The sequence below is a fragment of the Phalacrocorax aristotelis genome, chromosome 3 (genome assembly GCF_949628215.1).
Source record: "Phalacrocorax aristotelis chromosome 3, bGulAri2.1, whole genome shotgun sequence".
NCBI lineage: Eukaryota > Metazoa > Chordata > Aves > Suliformes > Phalacrocoracidae > Phalacrocorax > Phalacrocorax aristotelis.
Genome location: NC_134278.1, coordinates 83695560 through 83707948, shown reverse-complemented (window position 1 = coordinate 83707948; position 12389 = coordinate 83695560). Strand labels below are relative to the sequence as shown.

At 39.2% G+C, this 12389-nt stretch overlaps 1 protein-coding gene across 1 annotated transcript in view; it reads right to left on the bottom strand.

Moving 5' to 3' along the window:
• Window positions 1–5685: 5685 nt before the first annotated feature.
• Window positions 5686–12389, bottom strand: part of SLX4IP (SLX4 interacting protein) — a 78475-nt gene continuing 71771 nt past the window's right edge. The window contains 3 exon segments of the mRNA XM_075088230.1: window positions 5686–6647; window positions 6650–7457; window positions 8961–9070. Coding sequence (XP_074944331.1) covers window positions 6627–6647; window positions 6650–7457; window positions 8961–9070 — 939 coding nt within the window. The 3' untranslated portion in view covers window positions 5686–6626.

Sequence of the window (12389 nt, the reverse complement as noted above, 5' to 3'; positions counted from 1 at the left end):
TTTCTCCATACACAACCTGCTTTTCCCCATATAACTCATTCCAGTGCTACCTCATAGCGTTATAAAATTAGAGCCGCACGAGTTGCACAGGGGGGAGGGAAGAGAGTCCCTTGAAATGGCTATAATGATACTTTTGAATTATATCCTTGTATCTCAGTGGTAGCTTCAAAATACACGCGGTCAATTTAAACCAAAACCAGCCTGCCAAAGCCCAGAACCAGAACCAAGCTCTCAGTTGTCAGGAAAATAAATAGAAACACGAAGTTTCAGGCTTTCCCATTAGGCTACCAAGGCATATTTATCTTTGTGGAAATTATACTTTGCCAGTAAAATAGTTTACTACTCTGGGTAGATACATTCTGTTTAGTCAGAAGTTTCCCGCTGCTAGTGTGTTTGTTCTTAGGCTGCTTATTCATCTAAGAACTGAAAAGTGTGCGCTTCCTAAGCCACCATTTAAACATAACTTTAAAAATATACATAAACAACTCCCCTTAGCACCCTCAGCTTTGCTATACCTGCAGCTAATCGAGCCTGTCGACTCTCGGTTTGGTTCCAATCGAGCTGCACATAGCCACATCAAAGCTACCGCGCCTCCGCAGGGAAAGGGCCCATCTGACATCGAGGTAACCAGTGAAAAGGCACTGATCATGCACGTTACATCAGCCTTTACACCAATATATTCATGTCACTGGGGGAAAGAGCCTTGGGAACAGCTATTTCTGCATTGCTAATAAAAGCAAGTGACAGCCAGCTAGCGTGCGTATACCCGAAGCCTAGCAAGCGAGTAACATAAACCAGGTTTGGGCCTAAACACAAGGGCCTAAACATCCTCAGAAACAGCACTTGTTCTTACAGCAGCTGACACACCTGTACAGCAAGAGTTAATACTATTAATCAGCTCTCTGCCAACCTAGAAAATATACTAGGTTATGCTCTCCATTGCTCCTTGAAGACTGCACGATTCAGCTTCTTCTCTGCCAGCCCCCAGCGTGGCCGCTCCAGCCATCAGGCTGATGTTAGCCTTGTCTCCTCAGCCATCGGGGCCTAGGTTGCTACCCCTGCCATCTGCATTGTTCCCTCTGGAACAAGTCACAAGGCAGAGGCTTCATGTTTTTATTAGTGGATGCAAAGATGAGAAGTTCTGACACAGGAAGTACCAAATTCCGCCTTTTTCTCCCCAGAAGATGGAAGTGATTGCATAAGCTCCTCCTTCCCCTCTAAACAGAGCAAGAATATTTAAGTATATTTAAGAAAAATTTTCAGCTTCCTCTTTTTTCAGTATTGACACCAGTGGCCATCACAATCATGGTTTACCAGTCACACAGAGTTTGCTTTTAAAGGTTAGCTATTTTTCCCAAAAGAGGGGAAAAACACTAAAAGAGCTGTGCAACGATTAATTCCAGCTTCTGGGCATGAGGAGGAAGAAAACGGTGCAGGTTCTGTACTGTGGGCCAGCCACCAGACAGAGGTTCAGCAGAGGGCTTACCTAGTGCCGGGGCAGCACTGGGGCAATGCAGTATCAGACAGGGCACCAGACTGGAGTTCTAGCCCAGATCTTCCAGTGGGCGCCTTCTCTGTGATGTGCAAATTGTTTCAACCAGTTTCTCTACAGGGTGGAGAAATAAACTTATATTCCTTTCATTCTAGCGCTATGAGATCATATTTATATTAAAAAGGGGCATGTTCATCTCTAGAATTATAGCTCAAGACACTTTCCTTTAAAGATCTGATGCAGAAATCAAAAAGACAATTATTCTGGCAGCAAATAAAGCAGTTAGGGAGCTAGATTACCAATTCCTACTACTGACGCACTATATGTCTCAGCTATAACAAAGGATCTAACTTGGGCAGAATGGGAGCAAACCACTGAAATTCTCATTCAGAAAAGGTGTATTGTCAGCTCTCACAGGAACCCATTCCCAGCTCTGGAATGATTGAAATGGATAGTAAAGGAGGTAGGACAGCAGAGGTTAATTCCCTGGACAATTTCCAGGTTACAGCTGAAACACCCTGTGACACTACATCAGTTTCAGAACTCTTACAATTTCTCAGCATAACCCAACACCAAAGAAACAAACAAAAAGTCCCCATCTATAAATGTCACCTTATTGCCACTGCGGAAGGGACAACGTCACATGCTGCCAGGTTCCATTTTAATTATCGGGGGGGGGAAGGTGAACGAGATGGGAGAACTGTGTTCAGAAATACTTGAACAAGTTGCTGAAAGAATTTGCAGTACAAGTTCCTTACCCAGCTTGCTTTACCTTGAAGAAACTGCTTACCCTCAGTGCTGCCCCAACTGTCCAAATAAGCATATTCATATCCCTCCCAGGTTCAGCTGCAGAACGCTTTGGTATCTCTGTGGTGAAAGGCTCGATGTACTGCTATTCCCCCAGCCAACATCATCTCATTCACATAGGTCTTTGGGTGCTAGTTAATGCTTGTTAGAGAAGGAAAAAGCAGAAAGCAAAGAATTGAGGGGTGCCTTTTATTAAAGCTAATTTCTGAGGCCAACCCACACTTCCCGCTGCTGGCTCAAAGACTCTTGATACTATTAACTCTGTTTGATCAAGCCTGTGTTGGGGTGTTTTAATACAGTATGAAACCTTTTATCAGACACTGATAGAGGCAAGGAGATATACCTACTTATAATGCACAATCTGGGATAGTCTACATTTTACATCTTTCTTATTCCAACTGCAAACAAAATATTCTGTTCTCCATTTTTTTCTTAAAAAAGAATCAATTTTTCCACTCAAAAGCCAATAAGATGACGATGACACAAAAATGTCAATTAAAATTCAGCCAATGCGACCCACATGCAGAGCGGTGAGAGGGAAGGAAGGTCATGCTGACAAAATAAACGCCTTTAGAAGGCTACTTAGTGCCTCGCTTGGTCAAAAGTTTCTGTAGCAAGGAACATTTTGGTTCTTAAAATTTTCCTTTTTTTTGTTAGAAACAGTCGCTCTTGAAATTGTTCAAGTCAAGCGTAACACAGAAATGCGGTGATGCGATGGGAATAACGCACCAACATACGCTCTAGACCCTGGTATGCAGAACTGCAATCTGACAGATAATATCAGAACTAGCACAAAGCTTATTACTCAAAATAACTCTTGCAATAATTAAAACCTTCCTACCGATCAACCCTTCGCAAGGGAGATTTTACGTATTTATTTATAAAGAGGAAGCAGGCTGATGTAACATGTTGGTCTAGCTTTTGATGTGTGTTTAAACACAGAAGTTCACTAAACAAATATTTTTAACTACTTTGATGTAAAGGATAATAAAAACGATAGTCTGCACACATTAGAAAGTGTTTGGCTAGGAAAAGACTGCTTCACTATCAGCAAACAGCACAGACCAAATTAACCAGATGATTCACTGGATTTAAAAAAAAAAAAAAAAAAAGACAAAGCCCAGAGCTGGGTGGTTTGGAATCGACAGTTATTTCTCTTTAAGACAAGCACTTATTTTTCAATGTGAACTCTGCACTGTGAGCTTTAGCTAGGCTCGGATCTACACCAGATTTCAGAAGAGTTCAAAGAAGCTCTGAAAAATGCAAAAAAACCCGCAACATAACAAACACACAAAAGAAAAAAAAATGACCCAAAGAAATTGTTTCTGTGCTTCAGTGGCAGTTTCAGAATAGAGCCTTAAATATTTGACTTTTAACAGAAAGGTATGTTAATGCTGCTCAGAAACAAATTGGTAATAGAAAGCCACAGCGAAGACCTGCAAACTGCTAATTTTACTCCAGCTCAGTTTCCAGCTTCTTTTTTTTTTTTTTTTTTTGTTGTTTAGGAAATCAGGTTTGTGGCTCAAGAGCATGTCAGAGCACACCTCCACCATCTGGGGGTAGGTGGATTGTCAATAAAGAGAAAGGCAAAGGCTGAGAAGACAACCTTGGGCTTAAATTTAGAGGTAACAGAGACATATGGTAACAGTACAGCCTGGCTGTCACAGCATCACGTAAAGCACCCATTAGGTTTACGAAAGGGAAACTTTTGTAATAGTCCTGCTGCACGGCCAAAAGAAGAAACAGTTCTGAGCAGTGACACCTCCTAAAATCCAGGAATGACCACGAATTCAAAACTTCTTCCCTAAATACCTGCATTTCTGAGAGGATACAAGAGACAACATTTTAAAGTAACTAAGCTCTAAACACACAGCTACAAGTAGCCTAGGAAACTCACAAGTCAGTATTTACAGTAAGAATGATGCAACTGCACCCTTTTGTGAAAGTCCACCTGCATTTGTTCTGACTCTTTAGGCTCTAACACCTTTAATCAATCTAGCTCTACATTTCTTATTGTTACAAGATCACTGCTTTAAAAGGAGAATGTTCGCACCCTATCAGTGAGGTGATGGGAAACACTATTGCAATTAATGTAACAGAAGAGCCTAAAGGAAAAAAAAATCAAGCGTTCTTAGCTACATAGACAACGATTTAATCTACCCGAGCCCCCTATAAATGTATGACATTCTTTTTTAGGGGTGCATGCAGGTATGTTATTCAGTTAAGATTAAAATTGAATTGTAATTATACGGTATTGTAATTGTAATTATAATTGTAATTATAACGGTATGCGACGATACAAACTACACCTGGTTGCCCTCTGGTTTCTAATACTTGAGCTAAACGTATTTGGAGAGGAGAAAGGCAAGAAAAAGGGAAATGTCAGAATCCAAAACGGCTAGCAGCAATAGTTGGGGCTTACTTGCTCAAGACCATCCACAATTTTCAGAGACACAATCAGTGTTTTTGCCAGTTTGCAAAAGCAAGCACAACATCTTTTTCCTAACCAGAACAAAATGAAGTAACCGAAGTGATTTTGTAAACTCAACATGTGTCTGTTACTGCATAATCATCTAAACCTCTCCTGGAGGTATCTGTTACAACCAAGAACGTAATGGGAAATTCACAAAGGTCCAAGCAAAAGCAAAGTAGAAAAAACAGGAAGTTAAAACTGCAGTCTAGAGTTATGCGCTCGTACCACAGTGATAAAACTGGTTTTATTAGTTTATTCACTGTCAGAACTTAAAGAAGCCACCCAGAAAATCTATGCTAAGACTTCAATATACTATCAAATTATTCTATTTCAATTACTCTTATTTTTCTGATAAACACTTAATCAGACATCCTTATACCTCCTGTAAGTCCATCAAAAAGGTGCTTTTTACTCCCTTCCTGACCCAGTACCTTGAGTCCATACACAAAAGACAACAGTAAACATACCACAGGCTATTCTTCCTCCAAATCCAGGTTCATTTGCAGCCTTGGTTTTGCTGTTACTGGGAAAGACCTTTCTGCAGAGCCTGAAGATTGGTAAGCATTAGCAACCTTACTGCAAAGCACTGTGAGAAACATCACATAAACAGGTTGAAATAAAAAGAAGAAAACATCTTCTAGCAGGCACGCAGAATCTTTTTGGTTTATCACAAAGGCAGTTGTTGTTTATAGCAGAAAGATGCCGTTCAGTTGACTGCGCCTTGCTGTAAACTACCGAGCTGCTAACTCTCATAAGGACCTGCATTACACTACCAACTCTAATGCTTATGGATATGAGTCTTCTTATCAACTTAAATGAGGATATCCACAGTGGTGAGTAGATGTCAGTAAGATTTTTTTTAAAAATTGTTTCACGTAAAATGTCTGTGGACACGCTGATTTTGAGTGAATGATGAAAGAACATTGCTTATAATTTTATTTTTAAAAGCATGAAATAAAGAGTTACATTTCCTTAGCGCATTAGCGTACAAGTTACAAAAGCAGCATTAAAAAGCACTGTGCAATTAAATTACCCCTATCTTAAAATAAGAAATAAGTTGGGTATCGCTATACCTGAAAACCAGTCCTTGCACACAAACAAGGCCTGATTTTGAAGGTGCATATACATGTTTATGCATGAACTTTTCCCAATAGCAATGTTTGCACATCCAGGTGATGCCATATATAGACCCAATCTTCATTCTTCCAAAGGCTGAACGCGTGATCGCTTGTATCCACAAGTCAGGTTAGAAATACTTGTTTGTATCAAAACTGCATGAGCACAAACTGCACTTATCTTGAAACCCCACGGAAAAGGTGGGTCTGAAATTATCAGCAACATTAAATCCCAGTTAAAGATTTATTTGAAAGAACCTCAATTCACCTTACCATTGTAAAGATCATGTGAACAAACCATGAACTGCCTAATACAGAGAGAGAAAGAATTAATTTGTACTAAAATAAACTCTGTGTTCAGAAACGAGCAAAACACTGAATAACTGCAGCTGCACACGGATCGCGAAAGTGATTCTAACTTTTGCTGTCATCAGCTGATATGACTTTTTAATAGTACTAAAAGCCATGAAGATCTAGAATTTTGTTTGGTAAACATAAGAGATTTTTTTTTATAAATACTACACTGGTTTGTACAGTATTTATGTCTAATTCCTAAAGACCTAAAAGAATTGTCTTCATTAGAGCTCCAGATGACTAAAACACTTAACTAAATATATTTTCTTAAAAAGTTTTATCTAATTTTGACTTTGTATTTTTATTATTTTCAAATATTTTTAATTGCTTCCTACTTTTTGTGTATGCTTTCCAAACACATATTTAGCTGCCCACCTACATGCCATCAAGGTAGTATTTCAGACTTCATGACTTCTTAAGCCTTCGCAGTTTTAACTTCCTGAGACCAATTTCACCTTCTTTTTTTCTTTTTTGGGTAAGCTTCTCTGAAGACACACACTGCAGTTCTAAACAAGATGATGGCATCACAGGAAATTCTCCAGAGGTTGTGCTTGGCTCATTTTCCTTTGTCTGCTCTATATTGTTCCTATCAGAAAGAGGATGGGAGAGGTTTTTTCCCAAAGTGACTGACTCATCTTCAGATGCGGTCTTCATCAAGTCTTGTTTAAAGAACAACCTGGAATTAAGCAGGGTCTTCTCCAGGAATGGACCTAAATGGTCATCACAACATTTATTCATTTCTGTATTGCTAGGAGTTAAAGGCGCCTCTTCAGAGGATACTTTTTGAAAATGCTCTAATTTTTCTTCTGAACCATAGGTCTTTTGTTGAGCCTGTGTTTTGGTCACTTCTTGACTTTGTTTTGGACCTAGCAGTGCTGACTTAGAGCTACAAGGTGCGTTCTCGCTTATAAGACTTGACTTCAACCACTCTGCAGAGCAAGGTTTTTGCTGGCTGCTAACATCATCTGGCTGACTCTGATTAACATAAATTTCCAGCTCTAAAGCAGGAATCTCCAAGTTGCCCTCAGCTGTACTTATCCAGTCCTTTAGCAGTCCTGTACTGCTACATTTCACTTCAGATTGAGGACTGAGAGAAGCTTGACAGTCATTCTTTCTGTTACCTGTTTGCAAGTCCACCGAGTCAAGATATACTTTCTTGGAGTCCTCGTTGATTTGAGGTTTGCTTGTGCTACTTTTTGTTTTTGTCATTTTCACACTGCAATAAAAAGGAATTATGGTTTTAAATTAAAAAATAATTTTGCTACCTCAATCTGCCCTTCTTACAAACTCTGAAACACCACTAGGGCAACCCTCTTTCTGAATGTGGAAAAAAACCCCTTGTATATCATCTTGACAAGCAGTAATGTTTGTCGAGTGTGGATAATATCAAGTGTAATCCATCTGATTTTCCACTGCACTAGGGGAATCCTATTTATTAATGAGTAAGCCATGAAGGAGTTCATGTTCTATTCCAAGAGGCAGAACTGGATTCATTACAGATGTTAAAGGTCAAGATGGCGTAAGTATATTGAATTCCTTCCCAAACTGGCTAGAAATTTCTTAAGTGCCTAAATGATTATAAACCATTCCCATATATTCACATGCATAAAGGCATATCTAAAGAATAGAGGGGGCAGGCAGGGGGAGGCAGTGTGTGCATCTCTGTGAGAGTTTCTAATCTCTATTTTGCTCTATTTTAGAATGTTCCTCTGGAATTTTTCCCAGGACATTTCAAAGCATTACTTTAAAGTTAACCACTACTCATCTAGTATCAAGCTCATTCGTCTGGGAAGGACTTAGGTAATGCAAGTAGATGATATTCTAAACAGAATTATACAGGAAAATGGGGTCACAAGAGACCTGATAGAGTGTCAGTACTCCTCAGCAGCGTGTTACCTACAACTCTAGGTTTCACATTGGCTGTAAGACAAACTTTATGCACAAGTATTGAAGTCACCTGTGTAAGATTTTGAGGCTAAAGATATTACTATAGATCGTCCCACACTGAGACTGCTTTCTGCTGCTCTGCTGATGCCGAGCAGTTCCCAGGTTGGCATATCTAACTCTTCAGAAAGAGAGCTCTTCTGAAATAAGTAGAGCTGGCATACCTCCAAACCTAATCTTCTTCTAAAGACAACACAGATGAGACAACATGGGTAAAAAAAAGTTGCCAGGGTTCACAGCAAATCCCTGATTCCACAGTTGATTTGGGGCTACAGGCAGCTTGCACAATACCAGAATGGCATCCTGGTACAGCAGAGGATCAGTAAAATATGTTCAGCTGACCAACTAACCCTCCCCATCCCCTACACCAGGGATACTCTAACTATGACCAAAGATTGAAACAAATATCCTGGTACACTGCAGACTCTAGACATGAAAAAGAAAATATATCTGCAAAGTGTTTTCCACCAGATTCAAACATCTCATGTTTATTTTGGCTCAGAGCTTCATTCAAGGAAAAAACACCCTGTTTTGATTCTGCCTAGCACTACGTGAGATATCCACGTGGGTTGTAATAGCTTTCTTCATGCCATACAAAACAACAACGATCATTTTATGTGCTTATGCACACTAGAGTAGTAGTCGCTTAGTAATTTAAATCAATCTTTTGTAAAGGAGTTTACATTACTTGCAATTTTATTACATAGGCTAGATTCTATTTACCCAAATTTTATCAGATTATAAATATAACACCTTAGAAAGAAGAGTGACATACATTTCTTTCAAGATGTCTTGCTTTATTTGTTCATTCAGATTAATCTTAAGCTTCTTGTTCTCAGCAAATTTAGTAAAATATTCAGATGTCCCTTTGGAAAGTTGTTCTTTCTGCTCCAAAAGAAAACACAGGTTTAAAACGTGACACATCAAGCTATGATTATTCAACTTAAACCTCCATCTCTAATACTAGGACTTACAGATGTTCTTTATTATTTTGGTCTGAGCAGTCTAAGAGAAACAGAATTATTTTTAATCTTCTAATATTTGGGAGTCTAGTCAGTTCCCTCCCCTTTCAGAATCCCAGTGAACATATTTCATATACTAAAACATACCACAAACAAACAAGACTGCAACATAAAGGATGTAGCTTTGCAAACCGTCTGAGGAAACTGCTGGTAAATATTTGACATCGTTGTGGCTCAAACAGTGACAAATGCCAGGAACCTCTTGCAGACAGGAGCATGTTTGTCAGTTTCTTTTTCTGAAGAGACTGACTGGCACAGTGGTCTATACACTTATTCTCAGAAGAATTCCCATAATTTTCCATACTTACTAAAAATATAGAGTCTTATTTGCTCATTTAAGAAGGCAAGGGTTAAAACTTTTAATATTAACATTCAGATGTTCACAGCTTGTAGTTGATGACTACTACAGGATAACAGGGGAATTATTTTGGGTCTCAGCTAACAGCAGCACCATAGTTTTACATAATATGAGATTGGGATGAGAGAGAGGGAAGGAAAATGCCCTTTTTCTTCAAGATGTGAGCATTTCCTTTCACAGTGAAACAATCTCAGTGAGAGAAGGGCCATTTGCTGGCTTCACTATTAACTACCACATACTTCAAAAAGTATTATCTCTGAGGCTATGGAGAGAAGAGGCAAAAATATGGCAAAGGGAAGAAGAGAAGAGTCTTTGTCCATCTTTTCTTTGACAGCATTTTCCTTCATCAGCCTGCATGACACAACTCCTGATCAGGGCTCACCAAGTGTAGGGAGGGCTTATTTATACCATTTATATACCATTATTATATACCATTGATATACCATTTACACCACGCTGGAGCCAGGCAGTACAAAAGAACGGAATAAAGTAGAGAAAGACTGCAGAGGCACACGGCCAAAGTGTGTACATGACCGCTGCCTGGAACACCCCTCAGGAACCTGTCACTTATAGGGGATTAAGCCCTGCCCATTTTTATTTTTATTTCTGTTTTAAAGAAGAGGGAGTAGAACTTCACCGCTCCTTCCACCGCTCCAGCCAGTGAAAACAACTTCCTGTTTTGTAAGCAGAAAGAGGGTAGTCAAGCAAAGAAATAAAACCACTTCAACAGTTTAAAAAACTACAGAGCCTTCCTTTCAGAGGCAAATTATGCAAACATTTTTGCATGTATTGATAAATGAAGTTCTGTCCACTAATACTGCAACACATATTTACAGCAGGCAGAGAAAACACAGGACAAACATGCAATATGATTTCAACCTCAGAAATCAAGCCTAACTAGTTTAATCTGAGGGATTAATTGCTGCTTCTATTCTGATAGAGGTATGGACTCCCCTAATTTGACTAAACACGCTTTCATATTTTGTAAACTATTAAAGAAGAGAATATTAAAATACTCAAGAGCTTTCCTAATTTTAAGAGAAGGCACAGACTCCTAACTGCAAAGCCTGTGAAACTATTCTGATTTCCAGTAACATTCATACAACTCAGACTGAAGGATCTTGCACAATCATTCTGCATCAAACGAGCTGGAGAGCACTCTTACTTCACCAGAGAACAGGAGCACAAGCAGAAGCATTTGAACTTTGCTTACTCTGCTTTGTGGTAAGGCTAATTCTATTAAATCTTCTTCAGCCCTCAGCTGAGGACATCAACATGGCACAGGCGAACAGGATCACCAGCCCACTAAGGCAGTCCTTGTAGATGTGGTAAACGATGGGTGGAAAGTAGCACTTTGTACAAAAGCCAAAGGAGGACGGGGACAGTTCCTGTCCACACATACTACTATAGATAAGCAATAAACCTCAGCTCTAACTTGCATCCAATTATGAACAGTGTGTGATTGCTGCCTGGAATGTACCATCACGCCAGAGTGTGAACACCAGACCCTACAGAGAGGCAAAGATGACGAAGCCATGTCACTTGTGAGTTGAGTCAGACCAGAGTTAATGGTCCAGAGTTGAAGGGCTAACACATCTTCAACTGTTTATTTTGTTTTCAAGTAACTTATCACATAGTTACAGAAAAGGGTTAAGACATTAAAAAAATTAAAAATCAAAATGATTTATATGTGAAACGCTTCTGAACATGCCCTTTAAGTACAGTAGATTTTCCCCTCGGAACCACACCCTGTAAGTGCTGTATTTTGAGAGCTGAACAATTAACATAAGGCATATGAGTCAGTCTTTGAAAGACTCTGTGGGAACCAGAGAGCCTTTTGCTATTAGGAGTGATGTAAACTCCCGAAGGCTGGAAATAAATCCACAATAGAAGGCAGAGAGAGTCATAAATAACAACAATGGGCATTCCATATACTACTAAGACAGCCATTACTGGTGATACTTCCTTTATTTTCTTTATTAGATTTAATAATTTTAGTTAATTAAAAAAAACCAAACACTGCCTGTTTTGAGAATACTGTTTATTTCCTATGGGAACTTCAGGACTTGCTAAAGAAAGAAAAAACCTAATCTGCTCTCATCCTGTCTAGTAATCCCAAATTCCTTTTAGGCAGTGAAATAATTAAAGAAAAATATTCTGGGCATAAAAAGGAGGACAGCAGAAACAGACACCATATAAACAATGACTCCATGACAGAGGAAAATGTCAAAGCACCGCCAGACTTGTGACTTGACTCTGAAAGAGCTGCAGGGAGTGGGATTGTTGCTAACAAATTAAAACCACATTTCTTGGCAAATTGTTAAAGACAGACATATTTACATTTGTATAGAGACTGGGTGGGCACAAAAGATTAAAATACTACTTTAACTTGGCAGTTCAAGGGCTCTTTTAGAAATATGTGCTCTTAAAATCCTAGGGTGAGCTTGCTCCTTTTTGTCACTAAAACTAGGCAAAGAAGGGCCTGCAGAAATGAAGCTTACAAAGTCTTACGACCCTACCTGCTCATTACACTGGCTTCTCAAAACCTGATTGTAAGATCCTTAGTACTTATCCAAAAAGATGTCTGGGAAAAAAACTCCATTAAGACCTACAGAGAAACATGACTGTTAAGCACACAATGTACTTGCTTTAAGGCTTACCAAATTGAAAAGTCATTCTTTTACTATCTCAACTCAGAATGAAAAAGAAACCCTCGACAATGTAAAAGTGGTGACTGCCATCTGCAGCTCTCTCCAGGACAGCTGAATTCAGCAATACAGCATTAAATACCTGTAAAAAAAAAAACTACTCATGGATGTGCACT